General features: G+C 37.1%; 1 protein-coding gene and 1 long non-coding RNA gene across 4 annotated transcripts in view; one reads left to right on the plus strand and one right to left on the minus strand.

Annotated features, from left to right (window-relative positions):
- comp (cartilage oligomeric matrix protein) overlaps positions 1-21,869 on the minus strand; it is a 31,980-nt gene that overhangs the window by 6,872 nt on the left and 3,239 nt on the right. The window contains 17 exon segments of one of the 2 annotated variants that reach the window (NM_001365303.1): positions 1,507-1,646; positions 2,445-2,617; positions 5,191-5,387; positions 5,470-5,518; positions 7,855-8,033; positions 10,235-10,428; positions 10,515-10,567; positions 12,798-12,916; positions 14,052-14,211; positions 16,156-16,263; positions 16,361-16,465; positions 16,547-16,699; positions 18,349-18,423; positions 18,512-18,649; positions 18,857-19,005; positions 19,102-19,150; positions 19,399-19,472. In NM_001365303.1, coding sequence (NP_001352232.1) covers positions 1,507-1,646; positions 2,445-2,617; positions 5,191-5,387; positions 5,470-5,518; positions 7,855-8,033; positions 10,235-10,428; positions 10,515-10,567; positions 12,798-12,916; positions 14,052-14,211; positions 16,156-16,263; positions 16,361-16,465; positions 16,547-16,699; positions 18,349-18,423; positions 18,512-18,649; positions 18,857-19,005; positions 19,102-19,150; positions 19,399-19,472 — 2,115 coding nt within the window. 2 annotated transcript variants of the gene reach the window in all.
- LOC141376526 (uncharacterized) lies at positions 746-12,110 on the plus strand. Of its 2 annotated transcripts, XR_012386968.1 has the most exons (6): positions 746-774; positions 857-982; positions 2,477-2,571; positions 6,966-7,138; positions 10,034-10,130; positions 10,254-12,110. It is a non-coding gene; the product is annotated as an uncharacterized lncRNA (long non-coding RNA). The 2 variants fall into 2 exon arrangements; XR_012386967.1 differs by lacking the exons at positions 746-774; positions 6,966-7,138 and having other exon boundaries at positions 813-982.

Below are 21,869 nucleotides of genomic sequence, written 5' to 3' on the forward strand. Positions count from 1 at the left end.
ATATGCTCAATAATGTTCATTTTTGGTGACTGGGCTGGCCAATCATTAAGCGCCTTGACCTTCTTTGCTCTCAGGAACTTTAAAGTGGAGGCTGAAGTATATATACTGCTGGAGAATTTGCCCTCTCCTGTGGTTTGTAATGTAATGGGCAGCACAAATGTCTTGATACCTCAGGCTGTTAATGTTGCCATCCACTCTGCAGATCTCTCATATGCACCCATACTGAATGTAACCCCAAACCATGATTTTTCCTTCACCAAACTTGACTGATTTCTATGAGAATCCTGGGTACATGTGGGTTCCTATAGGTCTTCTGTCGTATTTGTGATGATTGGGATGCAGTTCAACAGAAGATTCATCTGAAAAATCTATCTTCTGCCACTTTTCCAATTGATCAACAAGGAATCAAGTTATTATTTGTTGCTTTTACAACTGGTATAGACGACAAGACTTTTGTCAGGTAGTGTACAAAGTTGTTTTAAACTGATAAAAAGTCAATAAACTGCTAAACTGCAGAGTTGACTTTTCATCATCAAAATTTGAGGTAAATGGGATTCATAAAAAAAAAACTGAATCATTGAAATACGGAAACTTAACCTGAAAAACCTACATAAATAATAATAAGCATAATTAATTAACCATAAAGTATATCAGGCTATATACAGGAGTAAATTCAATAACTTTTAAGACCTTTTTTCAAGACTCTCCATAAATTTTAAGAGACCTCATCGCCATTTTAGGTTTTACTCGCTAGAATGGCGCCATTTTAACTCGGTATATTTGCTAAATACTGATTGTAAGAAACAAATCCTAAACTAAAACATTATTCATATACTGAATACAAATGGTAATCCAGCAGGTGGCGCCAGAACAGCAGGAATAAAGGTGTTGCCTTGGTTACTGCAGTAAATGACAGAAGTCGAGCAGGATTTTATCGATTTTATAACTACACAGCGCCCCAATATTCGCTGCTTAAATTCAGGTAAGCTTTGGCATACAACTATACCTTGTATACGGTACAAAATGTAATACCTTGTCAAGTTTTAGCAACTTTTAAAACTTTTAAAAACACTGCAGATACACTTACCAAAGTGTAGCAAAATGTGTTGAGACTATTGAAGGATGTAAACAATGGTGCCAACGTATTTCCTGTTGTACATTTTTAATTTCTAAAGCTTCCGAGAATCCAAAAAGAGCCACATAATGATAAATAATGTTATGATAGCTAGTTTTAACATTAAGTTATGATTGAATTGCCTCTTGTTAGAGTTATGAAATAATTTGATAACAAGCAGGGGGCCAATACATGACCACATTGTAATGGTATATATCTAGAGGTACTTTTAGGTATTGTAAAGAAGAAAAGTAGCCAGGGAAGTGTATATTTTTAAGTATTCTGATTATGTGGATTATTATATTACATCTGCTAAACACCCCTTAAGTGATTGTACACTTATTTACTTGCTTTCTAATGTGTGCAGAATATATTTCATCAGAATAACCCACCGTTGCATCTGTAGCGCAGGTTGGCCCAGATTATGTTCTCCTGAGAAAAGCAGAAAACTCCCAGCCTTCCTCCTCTCATGGTTGCGTCGATAATAACTCCTGTGTCTGCCACCATCTGCTGACCTTCATAAAAGCGAACCCTGCATGCAAGATATGCAAATCATCACAGATGGACTCTAAACTAATACCTAATACTTAAGCTAATGCTAATTTTTATTTTTAAAATGACATCTTTCATAACCTGTTGTATAGATAAATTACCAAGTTTGTAAACATTCAGGATGCTCGCGCAGCAAGTTTTAGAAAAAGAACTAGAATCGCTTGCATTTACAGCGAGGGAATGACATCCGATGCGATACAGTGTTTGTTGTTGTCTTAGAAATAACTTATACTGATTACATATTATATATATATATATATATATATATATATATATATATATATATATATATATATATATATATATATATATATATATATGATTTACAAAATGCTTTCAGCTTGTCACCAAGTGATAAGCACAGTTATTTGGCAAAATTAACGTTAAAGTGAACGGCGTTTGTCTGACAGGTCCATAGCACCCTCCCAATGGATATTAGATAAGATGAAACAGCCAAGCATCCAGTCCGAAATATACAACTATCTCACTGAAACTCCAAATGACTTTACAAGGGAGAAGTCAAAGGCCTACAAGTCTTTGAGTGCCTACAATTTTGTTCTGTGTGGTCATGTGCAAGTAATAATGCTCCATAATTACCAGATTTAAAACTATGTAGTGCTAAAAGCCGAGATTCTGCCTAGCCAAAGACAAGGACAAGCAAGGAACAAACAACAACTTAATTCTGAAAGTTCAGTGCTGGATTTGGCTAAAAACTCCTTTAACCTAATGGAGGATATTGTAATTGCTGCTAAATCAGATGAAACGTTATCCAACATACCTAATGTAGCCTTCTTGCGGTCTGTGCTGCAGGAACCAGCGGTAGGAGGTCTTGTCTTTCCAGCCAACATTTCTGGAATCTTTCCACAACAGTTTCACCTGGTTGGTGGAGTCACCTGTGTGCCAGAGTGAGTTCCGCAGGTTTTCTCCAGGTCCTGTGTCTGATTTCACTGCCTACCAGCAAGATAAATAAGCTCATATCAGATCTGTTATTAGCACTAACTGTTGTAACCAATGGTGGACAGTTACCTTTTTTTAAAATAATTTTTACTTCACTAGTAAATATTATACTTTATCAGAGTATATATTTTTAGGAAACTTTTACTTCACTACATTCCAAAACCATATATTGTACTTCTTACTCCACCACATTTCCTGAATGTTTAGTTAATAAACAGCAGAATTATATCCGTTAATCTAATTATACTGTACCACTAGTTGTACTGAGTGGTATGGTATGGTTTGGTTTGGTACGCTTTTAAGGCTGTTTCCGAACCAAACCATACCATACCACTTTTTCGACACCCTTTCGAAAGGGTACCAAACAGGAGAAAGAGCACCAAAAGACGGAGCTAGACACGCAGCTGAACGCTATTGGTTTACAGAGAAATGTTATACGCTTACGCAACAAGCGAGAATGAAAACAAAAGAGCCGCCATGTTTGAAATGCACAGCCGAGAGATCTTTTACAGTGTAAATATATATACAAATAATAACAAGCCATGGTCGACCCGGGCTCAAACAAACCTTGTCATCGTCTTGATGAACAGCCACAAAGCCAAAAAGAAGAGCACTTAGTTTTTTACGAGCCAGTCTAAAGCGCGAGCGGTTTCGCTTTCTTGCTTGGGCTCACCGCGCGTCTATATCTAAAATATCAAACTTCTTGAGCTGATGATAATAACGTGCGCTTGATTATTGACGTGCTTTTGAAACCCGGTCCTATCAGAAACTGACAAACACGAGAAGTTTAGCGCATGAGCAGTTTATATTTGAGAGTAGTCCATGAACAGAGGAAATCAGCATGTGAGCAAAGAGATTCGGTCGCTCGTATTACATGAATGCGCTCTCGACTTGTAATACTGCACTCACATTTGTCAGTGAAATAACGTCATAGTGGCACGATACGCACGGATGAAGCAGCGCGAGTTGAGCGTTTTGCGAGACTGACAGGCATTTTGCGCTTGAGTTGGAAATTCTGAACTTCAGCAGACATTTACGCCGTGTTAACCAATCAGAACCTTGCTCGTGTAAGGGAGTGATTATGATGTAGCACCTGTTGTTGGTGTCCCGAGAGGAAATCCCCTAGCTGACACTGGACAACAGCTCATCAAACTACGCTCGGCTCAGTCGGAAGCACCGCTAAAAACTTCCATCATCCAAGTACAGTTTCTGGAGGAGTTGATGAACTCACAGAGCTGGGTGCACCTCTGAATGTCTCTATTGGACTCAGACACCGCTCCAAATGAATCAACGCTGTTTTTCAGCCTTCCTAAAGCACATAAGCACAGCTAGTCTCTCTTTAAAATTCATGTTAGCCATTTAGCAATGAAGCTACAGTCACCGAGCAGACAGAAGTCCTGGCCATGACATGAATTCCCATGTATTGCATTGCTCAGTGAATTTGATGCACAAATGAAGCAGATTTGACGGGCGAATGAAGCGAGTAAACTCAAAATGTTCACATCTATTTACACGCAAATTGCGTGATTTATCTGCGCGTACCACATCTAGTGTGAACACAGCATAAGACTCTAGTAAATCATACACTGATTCAAATGATTCATTCAGAGTGAGTTCATGTGAATCAGTGAAAATGATTCACCGACTCAAATTATCCATTCATAGTGATTCTCAAGTAAATGATTCGCTGATTAAAAATATCCATTCAGAGTGAGTCTCCAGTAAATGATTCACTGATTCAAATGATCCACTCAGAGCAAGTGTCCAGTAAAAGCTTCAATGATTCAAATGACCTGTTCAGAGTGATTAATTGACTGATTAAAATGATTTCTTCAGAGTGAGTTCATGTGAATCAGTGAAAATGATTAAACGACTTAAATTATCTTTTCGTAGTGATTCTCGAGTAAATGATTTGCTGATTAAAAATATCCATTCAGAGTGAGTCTCCAGTAAATGATTCATTGAGTCAAATGATTCTTTCAGAGCAAATGTCCAGTAAAAGCTTCAATGATTCAAACGACCTGTTCAGAGTGATTAATTCACTGATTCAAATGATTTCTTCAGAGTGAGTTCATGTGAATCAGTGAAAATGATTCACTGACTCAAATTATCCATTATAGTGTTCTCGAGTAAATGATCCGCTGATAAAAAATATTCATTCAGTGTGAGTCTCCAGTGAATGATTCATTGAGTCAAATGATCCATTCAGAGCAAATGTCCAGTAAAAGCTTCAATGATTCAAATGACCTGTTCAGAGTGATTAATTGAATGATTCAAATGATTTCTTCTGAGTGACAGTCCAGTAAATGATACACTGATTTAAAGGATTCATTCAGAGTCAGTCTCCAGGAAAAGATTCACTCATTATACAAACTGATCTGAATGAGGCTCAGTGTGGTGTCACATGTTTTGCACTTTGACTCAAGTAATATTAAAAGAGAGGATTTTACACTGCTACTGGCATAAAAAATATATTAGTTTATCTGTACTTTTACTCAAGTGCTTCAGTTGTGTATTATGTCCACCACTGGTTGCATCTCTGTAATCAAAGACAGCAGAAATCTCACCTTCAGCTGGATACCAGGCTCAGCTACAGCTCTGAAAGGATTAGCCTGCCAGTAAATCTGCTCCACTTGCTTCCACATCACCACGTAGAAGCTTGAGCTGTCTTGATAGCCAAAAATAAACCCTGCATAGTCATCATCTGTCTCAGTGTTCACATGAAACGTTCCCTCGAAGTCCACTCCATTAAACGCGGTATAGCCTGTTCGAGTAACCAGAGAGTATAAGTGTGGAGTCTTCTGACGGAATATTCACTGATGTGTCTCTTTGTCAAAGTCTCTTACCCACAGCTAGTCCAGGGTCACTGTTCATGGTCTGAACAATCTCTCTTCCCTATTGAAAAGATGAGTATTCATTAAAGAAACAATAAACTTTTTTCGGGGTGGGGTGGGGGTGGGGGGATGGGGGCTGGGGGGAGGCAGTTAAACAGTTGAGTTTCATCATTTATGAATCCAGCTGATATCTGGGTCTGGCACTTTTAGCTTAGCTTAGCATAAATCAGACAAGAAAACCAACATCTCCTTAATTATTTTAAAGGGCACCTATGATGAAAATCATCTTTTGTAAGCTGTTTGAACAGAACTGTGTGCAAGTAAAGTGTGTCCATAGTTATATTAGAGTGATATAAACACAATAAGTCTCTTTGTTTATTTCCTGATATTAAAATAGGATCCAAATCCCTTCCATTTTGAGGCCCACCGCAACGTGACATCAGAGTGTGGTTTCTCCACCCATTGAATTGATTGACAGACGCATATTAACATGCCATATCCAACACATAACCATATCCACAGGACAGTATGTGCGCATACTGGAATAAAAAGATCCGTTGAGCTCTCTGTGATCATCTGCCCCTCAAGAATGAGTTTTACAAATCTAAAATAATTTTAAAATAGAGCATGTTTGTAATGAATACAGTCAAATTGCTAGGTAATTCATCAACAAAGCTGCAGAGTCAGTATAAATATAAATGCTTATAATTAATTTACAAAAAAGATGCTTTAATTCCTGATGTCGACTGTTTTAACACACCTCTGATGGTTGGGGTAGACTTTAATAAAATACAATAAATGGGAAATTTAATAAATAATATAAATAATACTTATTAAATTCTAGCCACAATCATATCTGATCTAGCAACAACTGTCTCGAAATGCTTCTACAAAGTCTGATGCTTTGAACCCTTTTAGTCAAGTGACTTGGGTGCTTCGAATCATTTTAGTCAAGTGACGTTTTGAATCATACTTCGGTGCAGTGTTTCAAAACGCTTGCGCTTCAGAATCTCGACACTGTGTCGAAACGCCAGTTTCACATCAGCCATCCCCATCTTAACGCATTTTGTTGAATTTAAGTTACATTGCATCTACATGCCAAATAATTCTCAATAGATTACAAGTAGACTGCTAGGTTGGGGTTAGGGTTAGTGTAAGTTGACATGTACTTGCAAAGTTTCTTATAATCAGTTAAATGTCTGTTGAAGGAGCAGTATCAACACTAAGTAGACAGTCTACTAAATTCTCAAATGAGAAGTAATTGGCATTCATACTTAGCTGATGATTGATTATAAAGCTTGTTTGGCATGCTTTCTGGGGAGAGAGCCCTGAGTTCATAAGATCCTCGAGCCCGGGGCTCCTTCCCGCTTGCAAGGCAACAGGGGAGTTAGAGCTCAGGAAGATCTGGTTTATTGCTCTTAAGAGATAACTACTTACAAATAGCATATCTATGATGCTGATTTGTATTAGCCAATTAATTTAAGTTGCATGTTTTTGGATGGTGGTAGGAAACCGGGGAACCCGGGGAGAATGTGAAAACTCCCACAGAAATGTCAACTGGCTTGGTAAAGACTAGAACCAGTGACGTTCTTACTGTGAGCCAACAGAGCTAACCACCGGGCCACAGTGCCACCCATCTAGGAAAGGAGGAGTCTGAGTGGAAGCGGGGATTCTTCAATATGTAAGAATATATATGCTGTATATTATATTATAGTGGCTTAGGAATCCTCTGATTAGTGAATCATAAGTTGAATTGCGCAGCAGCAAGCAATCGTAAACACGTGATCCTCTTGAAATTAGTTTATAAATAAACTTCACGTAGTTACAATGCAACATTTAGTCAATAAAATGTGCAACAGGGACCATCAAAATAAAGTGTTAGCAGCATTTTTAATCTCAGCCTTGTTATATCATTGATCCTGTTTAGTTGCCTATTTTGACCATTGCCTGTTTTTGACTATGTTCCTGGATTGTCCTTTTTGTACTAGCCGCACCTGTTTTTGATCTTGTTTGCCTGCACGAATAGTCTTAAACTGCGATTTGATCCTTACCCCTGCTGACCCTTGCCTTGATCCCACGTGACACTTACGGATACTCCTACAAACACACCCAAGGCAAATTAAGACTAGCTGTGTGGTCCATGAACACAAATGAAATCTGATTCTGAAATAAGTCTAAACAGAGAGACAGATCCTCAAAACTCCTCTCCTCTCATTCCTCTCATCCCTCTTTGAAGGATCTCATCCATCATTTAGCATCTGTTTATTTTTCCTTACTGGAATGTAAAGCAGAAGCAGATCATATACACTCATTTTCGTTTCTTTTGAAGCTCAACAGATTGTGTTTGGTCCTTAATGTGGACACAGATATAGTAAGGAGTAGAAAGAGGTTACAAACCTGATTGAGGACCACCCAGTTTGGATCAATCTGTGCATCACCCTCTGGGTCTAAAACCACGGTCTGATAGGTTCTGAAGTCAGTAAGAGTGACCTCCGCGTTCTCAGGACAAACGTCAATGATGTCACTAAATGTGTCGTTGTCAAAGTCATTCTCACAAACGTTTCCAATCCCATCACCTGCAAACCAATGACGATCACGATAATATAATTATGTAAGCGATTGTAATCTGACATACAACATTCACACGAAGCCATCCTAGTGTGTACCTTGATGTCAAAACAACATAGAAAAATGTCAAACAATGCTAATTATGACTACCTTGATCTTGAAAAAATATCAAATTGACATCTAACATGGGTGTCAAAAAACACCAGTGTTAGATGTCAATTTGATGTTGTTTTGGCATCAAATTAGCTTACATGCATTGTACACTACCTGACAAAAGTCTTATCGCCTATCCAAGATTTAGGAACAACAAATAATAACTTGACTTCTAGTTGATCATGTGGTATCAGACGTGGCTTAAATGAAAGGCAAAGGCCTCTAGATTACACTTATTTTACTAATATAAAATACGATCGAGTCTTGATTTTTAATGATTTAATTAGGACAGTAAGGTCTGACTTTGCTCAGACAAAAGTCTTGTCACTTCACAGAAATAATGTACAGTATAGAATATAAAGTCATGCTGCAGTGGAAAAAGAAAGAATCTTGGTTATGACTCCCATGAGCTTGAAGGACTGCATCCATAAATCTCTGCAATGACTCAAATCACTTATTAATAAAGTCATCTGGAATGGCAAAGAAAGCGTTCTTGCAGGACTCAAAGAGCTCATCAAGATTCTTTAGATTCATCTTCAATGCCTCCTTCATCTTACCCTAGACATGCTCAATAATGTTCAAGTCTGGTGACTGGGCTGGCCAATCCTGGAGCACTTTGACTTTCTTTGCTTTCAGGAACTTTGATGTGGAGGCTGAAGTATATAGAGTGCTTTCCTGCTGGAGAATTTGCCCTCTCCTGTGGTTTGTAATGTGATGGGCAGCACAAATGTCTTGATACCTCAGGCTGTTGATGTTGTCACTTTGCAAATCTCTTGCACACCCCCATACTTAATGTAACCCCAAACCATGATTGTTCCTTTACCAAACTTTATTCGACTGAAAATTTACCTTCTGCCACTTTTCCAAATAATCAACTAGAAGTCAAATCAAGACAACAACACTTTTGTCAGGTAGTGTAAGGATACAAAAGTTAGTGTAAATTTGTTATTTGTAACTGGAGCTTTCAGATTAAAAAACATTTCTTATATTATAGTACTTTTTGTGTTGTTATTTTGACGTCAATGTCAATTTGATGTTGTTTCGAGTTTGTGGCTTGGATGCAGGGAGGAAGTTTCTAAAATGACTGCGAGTATGGTTTGTAACCCTTCTGATCAAGCCAAAATAAATAAGCATTAATTTTCATATTAAATATAAACAGTGGGGGAAATAAGTATTGAACACGTTTTGTTTTTTCCAGGGAATAAAATTCCTAAAGGAGTTATTGACGTTGGAATTGAACCAGATTTTGATAAAAAAAAACAAAAAAAAAAAAAAACAATACAAACATGGGAATTAAACAAAACAAAAAAATATTTCAAAAAATTAAGTTATGTTTAATAACAATGAAATGACACAAGGAGAAAGTATTGAACTACTGAAATCTATTTGATTATATATATATATATATATATATATATATATATATATATATATATATATATAAACAGCTTTTTTGGCAGCTTAAAGATGCCTCCTATGCCATTCTATAACTTGATTTTCTTTCTCTAAAAGCATTTGAGAGTTTACTTGTGTTTTGGATCATTGTTTTGCTGAAATGTCCAACCTGTTATAATTTTCATCATCCTGCAAATGTAGATGTTGGACTAAAGCAGTAATATTAACTAACTGTAAAGAAGGCAGAGACTTTCTTCATGTGTTCAATACTATTCCCTGTGTCATTTAATTGTAATACACATAACACATTTTGTTTGTTTTTTTACATGAATTTATTTGGTTGTTTTTACCATCTAGTGAAAATATCAAGTCAACAGCACCTTCAGAAATACGTTTTCTGAGGAAAAAGGGTGATGTGATGAATACTTATTTCCCCTCACTGTATATTTGCATTTCCTAGGCCAGGTTCTGCTGATTAGTCTCTGTTTGTGTTGCCCAAGCTGGTTCATTATGTATTAAGTGACTAAAACCAGATGGACACCAGCATTCCATATTAGGTAAGTCATCTTAAACTTTTGATAAAGAGATTGTTAGACAGAATATCAGTTTAATTATGAAAAGATTAATGTAAAATAAAGTGTTCAAACTTTAAAAGTCTGACCATCAATGTCTTCCTGTAGCGGGTTTGGAACCAATCGGCAGTTGTCTGGACCGGGTGGAAGAAGATCGGGAATGCCATCATTGTCATCATCGTCATCACATTCATCTCCGATGCCATCCTTGTCCGTGTCCAGCTGGGAACTATTGATAACTGCAGGACAGTTGTCTCGAGAGTCCTGATGGCCATCTCCATCACTAAGAATGGAGAATGAAACATCAGATTGAACGTTCTGATTACGGTTGTAACTAAGGGAAATCAATAGTTGCAGTTTTGTATTTACCTGTCTTTGTTGGTGTCACAAGGATCACCAATCAAGTCATTATCCACATCCGTCTGTGGAATAATGAAGGAGAATCAATCAAGGACAATGTTAGATATTTGAATATTTTGAGGCCTTAGTAACAGTGCAGGTCTCTTTTCACATCTACTTTTTAAGCATAGGTGGAGTTTGGTGTTTAGGAGTGAAGTTAAGTTAAGTTTGCCAGTGAATAAAAACTATTTTCTCTTTTTATTTTCTCATGTATTGTCATATTAGCAACCCAGGCTTACTCTGAACACGTACCCCTGTATACATTTCTGGAGAGCGCCAAATACATCAAAGGAGGTTCATTTTTTTGCAGTTTTTGATTTGACGAATACACCAGAAGCTGCTGTGTACTCTTTTAGAGATCTTAAATTTCTCTCACGAGTGTCATTCCCGCCTACTCCTCTCACGTAATCCACCAGAGGCTGCTGTCGACTGACTTACCGACCAAGCTCCTCCCTTCCCTGAAGCCAACCGATAGTGTTTTCAAAAGTACAGATTGACCAGCGCCCAGCCACTTCCCTAAACCTAACCGACCAGGAAAAAGAAAAGCCCTTGTTATTTTTTGGCTTTTGTTTCTGGAACAGTTCATCGCCAGACTCAAACCCAGTTGTCGCAGTCAAATACGCTCCACGTCACAAGTCTACCGACAAACACAGTGAGCCACTGGACAAACTGGTAACCGCGAACAGCTGTTCATATGGAAGCAGTCAGCTGGTAAGCGCCAGCTAGTAGTGTTCGTTTTAAAGACGAATTGCAGTCATACGTACCTCTAGCTACATGATTCGCGATCTCCAGAATTGAATATAGGGCAACTTTTTCAGAATGACTATGTTGTTTATATTAGTTATGGCATATTATCATTTTAGTAACACTTTAAAATAAGGCTGTGTTAGTTAATGTATTTAGTAACAGGATTTTGTCACTTTGACAAAAGGCGGATTCTTCTACATTAGGTTGGTTTTTGTACCAGTCTTTGTTAATTGTAAATGCATTTTAAATTTAAAGTAAGTAGTAAAAGGCTAGTAATGTAGGAAATGACATATATAGTGTGTCAAAAAAATTAAATAAAATCTGAGCTCATTTGCCGATAGGTGTGAATTCTAAAGCAAATATTTGAAACTCCGCTTATGCTTTATTCCTATTAGTTTACCCACAAATTTTAATTTGGTTATTACTCACACTCATGCCGTTTTAATACTCCTGAGACTTTTGTTCATCTTCAAAACACAAATGAAGATTTTTTTTGTTTTAGATGAAATCTAAGAGCTCCCTCATCCTCCATAGTCAGCAATAAAGACTAATTAAGTCAAAAAAACAAACTAAAAACTACAGTATGTCAAAAGATTCCATGTGACTTGCTTGGTTTGAGATTTGTGGAGCTTTGCATCGATGGATTTGCTCTTCAGTGTTTGAACTCTCAGCAGTGAAAATTAAACCCCACAGAACTGAGATTAAACTCTGAAAACTGGACTGACACATTTTCAATTTACTAGGAATTCTATGTTAAGCTGCTTTGACACAATCTGCATTGTAAAAGTGCTAGAGAAATAAAGATAAAGTGAAACTTCAGTGGTTCAACTGTAATTATTTGAAGGTTCAATTTCATGTGCCAAATAACTGTAAAAAAAAACAACTTTGGTCATCTATGCCTTCTACATCAACTCTAATGGCAATAAATCACACTGCAATACTGACTGTGGTAAAAGCGCACTCTGACCTGGTGCGGGAGAGAAGATATAAGTGTAAGAAGTCGTATTTACAGTATTTTGGTTCTTTAAAGTGTTAACCTAGCTCCATGTGTTTACACTTGAACAAATTAAGTGACGTAAAAATGTTTGACAATCTTTTTTTTTTTTTTTTTTTTTCTGGACTTTAGACAAAGAGTGAGCTCTTGGAGTTCATCTAATACACTTACTTTGTGTTCCGAAGGTGAACAAAGGTCTCAGGTGATTGGAATAACATAAGGGTGAGTAATTGATAACAGAATTTTCATTTTTTTTTATGCTGGACTAACTGATTTTTGAGAGGGGTCTGGATGCAGACCTGGTGCAGTTGCAATCTGAGAAGTATGTATTGCTTTTTAATGCCCACACCTGACCCCACCCCTCACAGTAACTTCACAAGCTCCACTGTGCATTGTGTCTGACATTAAATCTCTGAGATATGCAATCTCAGCTTGCATCATCAAAGCTAATATTGAGATTTTTATTTGCATGACTAAACCCATGAACACATTCTAAAATAGGGAATGTAGACCTGATCAGGATTGCGGATGTAGGGACAGCTGTCACAGGCGTCGCCGACATTATCTCCATCTCGATCCTTCTGGTCACGGTTTGGCACCTTTTTGCAGTTGTCATTATCGTTTTTGATTCCTGGACATCAAAACACAACTTATCAGCTGGACAAATGCAGGTATTCACGGATTACATGTACATAGTTATTTTAAAATTAAGAAGTTTGCAAAAGATGAAGGGATCTTTTGCATATTGTAGTGCAAATCAGCCACAAACAACCTGTGCTAAAGGCATTGTTCACCCTAAAATTAAAATATATGTACCTTTATCTCATACTCAAGTGATTCTAAACCTTTATGAATTTCTATTTTTCTATTGAACACAAAATCAGATATTCTGGATTTAAAAACCAGCCATCAACATGCACAGTAGGAATGGACAAGCAAAATACAGTGGAAGTATGTTCAGCAGAAGAAAGAAACGTAGAGTGGAGTATGAGTAAACGATGGTAGAATTGTAATTTTTGGTGACCTATCCATTTAAGACATGATTTTTTGGTCATTAAATAATGGCGCAAATACAAATAAATTGACTCCTACACAATATCATGCTTAATTAATTTCAATTGTCTTCTTTTTATTTATGTTTCTACTGGAAAACTTTAACAAATGTATAAGATCATTAATTCATTCATTTTCTTTTCCTCTCAGTCCCTTATTTATCAGGGGTCACCACAGCGGAACGAACCACCAACTATTCCAGCAAAAGTTTTACACAGCGCATGCTCTTTCAGTTGCAACCCAGTACTGGGAAACACCCATACACACTAATTCACACACATACACTATGGCCAATTTAGTTGATTCAATTCACCTAAAGTGTATGTCATTAGACTGTAGGGGAAACCGGAGCACCCGGAGGAAACCCACGCAAACAGAGGGAGAACATGCATGCTACACACCGACATGCCAACTGACCCCGCCGAGACTCAAACCAGCGACCTTCTTGCTGTGAGGCTACCACCGAGCCACCATGTCACCTCAATAAGTTCATCCACAAACTATTACTTAATCTGGTCCTCACTGTCTTTGTAAAGGCATGTGCTGTAATATGTCAGTATGACATCAACAACTGATGAAGTACATACAATTCATTGAACACATTATACTTCCAAACCTCACTTTCGTCCCTCATTTTCATCCATGTCAAACAAAATTGTACAACATCACGACTAAGATCTAACATCCCAATGATGAACATATAAAAGTCTTACCGTCCCCATCAATGTCGTCATCGCATTCGTCACCCTGACCGTCAGCATCTGTGTCCTTCTGGTCGTTGTTTTTCACCAGACGGCAGTTATCACAAGCATCTCCATAATCATCCTGATCAGTGTTCTTCTGATTGACGTTAGGGACGAGCACACAGTTGTCCTGTCAGAGAAGTGAACAGCAGAGAGGGCATAACAAGGTCATTGGAGATTAGCATAGGTAATAGTAAAAGCATTGTAAGCTGCTTATCTGCATTCAAAAATATATTTTTGCTGGTTGTTCTAACTATTCATTTAAAATGAGCTGAATCAACACAATTCGTGAGTTTTTGGGGGGATATCTTAATTGTTTTATGTTCAATCCACTTAAATTCATTCATTCATTCATTTTCTTGTCAGCCTAGTCCCTTTATTAATCCGGGGTCGCCACAGCGGAATGAACCGCCATTTATCCAGCAAGTTTTTACCCTTCCAGCCGCAACCCATCTCTGGGAAACATACACACACACACTCATACACTACGGACAATTTAGCCTACCCAGTTCACCTGTACTGCATGTCTTTGGACTGTGGGGGAAACCGGAGCACCCGGAGGAAACCCACACGAACGCAGGGAGAACATGCAAACTGAGCATGTTCAGAAACGCAGAAACGCCAACTGAGCCGAGGCTCGAACCAGCGACCTTCTTGCTGTAAGGCGACAGCACTACCTACTGCGCCACTGCTTCGCCCTCCAGTTAAATTTGCAAAAAAAAATTAAGTTAACTTATTCTATTTGTGTTGGGACAACATGAAGAAAGTGTGTTGAACTATATGTGTTCCACATATTTCATTCACATTGTTCAAACACTAATTGATTATGTTAACTAAACAAGTGAAAGTGGATTGAACATAAAACAGTTAGACTACATTGGACATAGTAAAATATGCATACAAAGGTAAGATTGGTCAAAGTATAAAGCAGGTTGCACACCAGGAGCGCAGCTCAGTGAAGCGCAGCGTCGCGCCAACAGTGCCTTGCATTTTAGAATTCTAAACATAGGTTTCTATTAGGGTACACACAGAAGCGCCGCAAGTTGGCGGCGCCCAGCCACAACTCAGGACACAGTTCATATTTCTGCTGCACCAAAGAGCGCCCTAAAGGCTTTCCTACCACGTTTTATTTTTTTAGAACTATATTATATTGTTATTCATTCATTCATTCGTTCGTTCGTTCGTTCGTTCATTCGTTCATTCGTTCGTTCATTTTTGTTTGGCTTCGTCCTTTATTTATCAGGTATCACCAAAACAGAATGAAATGCCAACTATTATATTATATTATATTATATTATATTATATTATATTATATTATATTATATTATACTATATTATATTATTTTATATTATATTATATTATTTTATATTATATTATTTTATATTATATTATATTATATTATATCATTTTATATTATTTTATTTTATATTATATTATATTACTTTATATTATATTATATTATATTATATTATTTTATATTATATTATATTATATTATATTATATTGTATTATATTATTTTATATTATATTTTATTATATTATATTATATCATTTTATATTATTTTATTTTATATTATATTATATTATATTATATTATATTATATTATACTATTTTATATTATATTATTTTATATTATATTATATTATATTATATTATTTTATATTATTTTATATTATATTATATTATTTTATTTTATATTATATTATATTATATTATATTATATTATATTATATTATATTATATTATATTATATTATATTATTTGCTTTGAAGCATGCTAACATGAGACTACATTGGAATCAATAATAGAGTTTTAAATCAGGTTTGAGAATCATAGTTGCATGTATAGAATTTAGATCGGTTCCTTATGAGTTAAGATGTTTAAATCGAAGGTAAGAGGCAACTTGCTAGTAACTTTCACCCAGATCTTACAAGGAAATGTAACAAATTTACATAATGGCAGTAAAGTGGTTAATTTATATACATTCACATGATTTTATTCCCACAAAAACATAACCTTTTTTTAAAAGATCTGAGAAGATCATATAGATCTGAAATGGGGTGACCTCTGACCTCTATGTTAAGAATCCCATCGCCATCAGCATCATCATCGCATGCATCACCAATGTTATCCTTGTCGGCATCCTCTTGGCCAGAGTTTGGAACAGTGAGGCAGTTGTCCTAAAAAAGCATTTTTATTTAGATAAGCACATATCATTTATAGGTTTTCCTTTTATTGTTACTTAACTGTTAGTTCATTCAATTTTTGTTTGTTTACCTTTGCACAGTTTCTTTCCACACATTCCAACTTTTCATCAGGGAAGCCATCGATATCGGTGTCAGTTCCACATAAGTATCCATTCCCAGCCCATCCAACGCCACACTAAAACAGACGATGTCATTTAGACGCATCTGTTAATCAGTTTGTTTCCATTGCGACTATGAAACTTGCTCATTGACTTACTGCACACTCAATCTGTCCATCACGGTGAACAATGCATTCTGCACTGGCATGGCATGGATTGGGCTGACCGTTACCACATGTCCGCTCGGCTTTGCACCCTTTGACCTGATCCCCAACAAAACCAGCATTACAGCGGCCACAGCGAAAAGAACCCTGCAACACGCAACAATTCACAATAACAAGGAGAATTATATCAATCAATCAATCAATCAATCAATCAATCAATCAAAGGCCTTTATTAGTCACATATATATACATGTAGTCGCATACACTGTCATATAGTGAAATTATACAAAACTGTGTAATGACATATAATGACAATGACACACACATGCCTTGTGTACTTGTAATTCAAAAATAATACTTACTGTGGTCTTTTGACATTCAAATTTACCACATGTTTCCCATGAGGGCTGGGTTTAGAAGTAGGAATAGTGTAAGGCATTATAATATTTGTGTTTGTTTGTGTTTAAGTGACAGGTGCATTTGTGCATAGTATGGATGCATACAATAAGCTTTGAAAATTAGATTAGAACAAGATCATGAATTAGGAATTTGTCAAATCAATTTTATTGTATATCACGGTTGTGGCTAAGTCAGTGGCATTGCGAGGGGGGGGGGGCTTTGGGGGCTTAAGCCTCTGGGGCCTCATGTACGAAGACTTGCGTTGAAATAATAATAATTAAAACAATAATAAAATTATTAATAATAATACTAAAACATTGCGTACACACAAAACTGTAAGTGTGCGTGCGCAGTAAAAAAATTCAGATGCATAAAACACTGCGTACGCGGAATCCCACGCATATTCTCTTTGTACATCTGAATTAACAAGCGCAAAACCCCTCCCTGCCTCCTCCCCCGTATGAATATGCTAATGACTTTACTTTTTTTCAAAACCAAACGAAAAACCAACAACAAAAGCAAGCAAGAAGAGAAACTTTGAACAGAATGTGAATTGGAGGTATGCCTAGGACAGGGATGGGCAAACTCGGCCCTGGAGGGCCGGTGTCCTGCACAGTTTAGCTCCAACACTAATCAAACACACCTGAACAAGCTGATCAGTGTCTTCAAGATCACTAGAAACCTACAAGCAGGTGTGTTTGAGTAAAGTTGGAGCTAAAATGTGCAGGACACTGGCCCTCCAGGACCGAGTTTGCCAACCCCTGGCCTAGGAGGTAAACTGGAGAAAAACTGTGTTATTTGCAAGTTTGTACTCGAGAATTAATAACAAAAGAAAAAAAAGTGGGACAGCTGACGAGGGTAACGCAGTGGGGTCTCGTTGGACACCTCGTTGGAATGAGCTAATTAAGTGATAGTCGAGCGGACATCAGCAGCGTGTGTGGCGTAGCTCTAAAGCGCATGACATTATGTTTTGACACTATTATTCATGAACTCGGTTCAAATCCGGCGTCTAATGATCTTATTTTTCTCTTTTCCCCATTACATATCAGATTTTGCCTACTCTTCATCACGAGGAACACGAGGAAAAAAAACAGCATGACCAGCCAAGCCAGCAATGTCCAGCTTAAACCAGGCTGGTCAGGCTGGTTTTAGCTTGATTTAGCTGGTCATTTTCCAGCCTGACCAGCTAAGACTAGGCTGGAAATGGCTGGAAACCAGCCTGGATATGGCCAAAACCCCTCTAAAACCAGGCTGGTCAACCAGCTAAAACCAGCCAACCATCAAGCTGGATTTTTCAGCAGGGATGTATTTTGTTGTCCAGTGTAATTGTGATGTCCATGTTAAATAACTAATAATACACCACCAGAATGAGATCGAGATTATAATACTTCACTCACCGGTGTGTTGATGCAGTTAGAGTTCTCCACGCAGCCTCCATTTGAATTCGCGCACTCGTTAATGTCTGTGCAGACCTGCATAAGAAGTTTCCATTTAATTGCCAACATTTTAATTTCCTGCTATTCAAACGAGTAAAACATTCTCAGTTCAAAAATCTGATACCTGTTTATTAGCCGATGCATAGGCGATTCCAACCCCCTGCACCTGTTGACCCGTGTACCCAGCAGGACAGGGGCCACAGCGAAACCCAGGTGATGTGTTAATGCATCTCACCCCCATGTGACATGGGATTACAGTACACTATACACAAAAAAGAGCAAAGAAAAAACTTAGTGCACAATAAACAATATCAAATCTAGGGCTGTAGTTTGTGGCATGACATACAAGTGAAATCGTAATAGTCAGCCATTTTTTGAGATTGCACTCCCCCTTCAAAGTGCATAGGGTATAGGGATGCTTACTACTGATTGGAATATACCCCAAATTCAGCTCAGGCAGCCCACAAACCTCGTCAACGTCCTCACAGTGAGTTCCATCTCCCGTCATGCCTGCTGGGCATGCGCCACACTTGATGCCGTTGGGTGTAACAATGCATTCCACACCAGAGTGGCAGGGGTTGGGATCACATGAAGGCTGCAGATCTGCTGGTCTCATGCCTAAAGAGACACAAGAGAGAAAGAATATCCAAACTTTAGCAGATACACTCTGGATTATGGATCTCAGTTGAAGTTGAGCTTAGAATTTCTCACCACAGGCTTCACACTCCATGACCGTGTTCTTCAGGAAAACTATTTCCTGTATCTGCAAAACAGAATTCATCTCAGTTTGTGAGTTAAACACAAGAAATCTCGTTTTGCAGCCTAAGTTAACTGAGATCAAATTAAATTGACCAACTGCAAATAAAGTGTGAACTTCAATGTTTTAAATGATATTTGAGAAAATGCTGGGTTAAAATATGAGTAAAATATTCATGTGTAGAAGTGAAGTTTTACATATTTATATTTATTGGAAATTTTTGGGCAGGCTTTTTGATTTGGGTTGTGATTTACCTGTTGCTTGAGTAGTTCTTTGATTTCAGCAAGCTCCTGGTTTGTGCCTTTAATCTGTTTGATAATCTCTCCATCTGTAGAGAACAATGCAGAATTGTCAAGACCATTTAGCGACTTCTCTTTTTTAATGCAGAAGTAAGAATCTCAGCAAATTATGCATTCAGTTACGTGTGATTCTACAACTGTGGGTAAACAATTTTCCAATAACAAAAACGTTAAAGGTGCCCTTTAAAAAAAAAAATTGGGTATACAGAGGCATGGTCAAATAATAAGAAATCAACGTATGTAAATGGTCATAGTGCTAGCCTCAGACACCATTGTTAACTTGTTCTCATGTAAAGTATCCAAGTGTGATACCCCAAAAGGGGAATCAGAACACAAAACAGACTGTTGCGTGACTCACGAGGCACTCCCTCAGCATTTGCATGCTTTAGGTCAGTAGTCCCCAACCTTTTTATCACCGCGAACTGGTCAACGCTTGAAAATTTGCAAGTCGAGGAAGCAGAGGATGCTTGGGGGTGGTGCTAGGCAATCATCAACCATTTTCTCGAAGGATGACAAGCTGACAAAACATTGCTGCAACTCTGATACAAGTTTTATTTATGGAAAAAATAACAAAGCACTGAAAACACCGTCTGAGATAAGTAGTCTGCCGAAATGTGTATATTCCATACAAAATATAAAGTTGATCATCAGCTCTTGTCACGTGACTTGCGGTGGTGAAGACGTTTTCAACTGTGTGCACCTGGAAGGCACGAGCGTGTCGCGCCTCCATTGGAAATAAAGAACTTTACTGCAGATAAGACGCGACATGTGAATGGCCGCTGATACACCTGATTTGCTGACGAATGGTTTGTTGATCCATTCCTTGGCAGTTGGTAGGTAATCCACTGGGCCTTTTTCTCTTCACAAGGAAACTTTTCAAAGACATCCGTTTCTTACTCACTTTGCTAGCTTGTGGGTTAAATTTTGGCGCTCAAATGACAATGACAATATCATAATTTCTCAAAATAAATGATTTTTAAAATAAAACTTAGATAATAAATAAAACTGAATAATTAATGATTTCTTTTGCGGCCTGGCACCAATTACCAATACCAAGGGCATCCGCTGTGTAAAACATAAGCTGGATAAGTTGGCGGTTAAATCTGATGTGATGAACCCTGATGAATAAAGGGACTAAGCCTAAGGTAAATGAATGAATGAATGTTTAGGACACATCAATAGTGTATTTATTATTCGTCAACTCTGTTATGAAACTGCATTAAATTCTGTTTGAGACATACCATGTGTCTGGTTTAAGATTAGCATCTTTAGCTTTAGCTAATGTAAATGTAAATTATACAGTTGTTGTATATCTTTCCATTACAATAAACTGGAAGGGAAAATGTTTAAAATGTCTTCACACTCAGAAATAAACGAGCAAAATCTGTCAATGGTGTGGTACCTTTTTAAGGTACACTTTTGTACCATAAAGGTGGACATTAGCACCTTTACAAGTATACTTTTTAACTTTTATACTTTTAAAAGTACTATGAGGTACACATTAGTACTGTTTTGGTATTGATATGAAGCTTTAAGGACTTGTTAAAAAAAACAAAATGTATCTTTTGACAAGGTGCCGTCCCGGTGACAGATTTTGTACCTTTTCGTCCAAGTGTGTGCGATCAGTCTTTTATTTTCCACACAGCTCTCTAATGAATCATATTACGTGAAACACTTTGAATTTATTACATTTATTGTTGTCATTGTTGTTGGAGTTTTTCAAGATCCTGCAGACCATTTTCCCTTTGCAGTACACACTCAGAAATAAAGATATAAATGCTATCACTTTTTTTTTAATGGTACACTTTTGTGCCTTTAAGGTCCTTCGAGGTACACTCAAATGTGGTCCTGATACTATAAGTATAAAAGTGTTCCTTTTGAAAAGATACCACCCCAGTAATGGCTTTTTGTACACTGAAAAAAATTATTCAAAGATGATTCCTTGGATTTACTCAATTTTTTTATTTTAAGTGTTTGTAAACTATTTGGGCTGAATTTAAACAAACAAATTGAGTTGAACATTATTAAATTTAATTTGTTTGTTTAAATTCAACACAAATAAATTGTTTGCAACAGTTCTGCATGCAACAATTTTTCAGTGTACAATGCTGGGTTCCACACAATTCCTTCATGTTGTCCCAACACAAATCAATTAAGTTGACTCAATTTTTGTTTTTACAAATTTAAGTGAATTGAACTTGAATCTACCAAGTTCTTTCCCACACAATTGTGTTAATTCAGCTCATTTTCAAATAAGTAGTTTGAAAATGCAGCAGAAATCATTGTTTAAGTGTGACTGTGAAAAATGCTGGGTTCCACACAATTCTTACATGTTGTCCAAACACAAATCTATTAAGTTAACCCAATTCTTTTAGCAAATTTAAGTGGATTGAACATAAACAATTAAGTTGTCCCCCAAAAAAGCT

This window comes from Danio rerio, chromosome 11, assembly GCF_049306965.1.
Source record: "Danio rerio strain Tuebingen ecotype United States chromosome 11, GRCz12tu, whole genome shotgun sequence".
Lineage (NCBI taxonomy): Eukaryota > Metazoa > Chordata > Actinopteri > Cypriniformes > Danionidae > Danio > Danio rerio.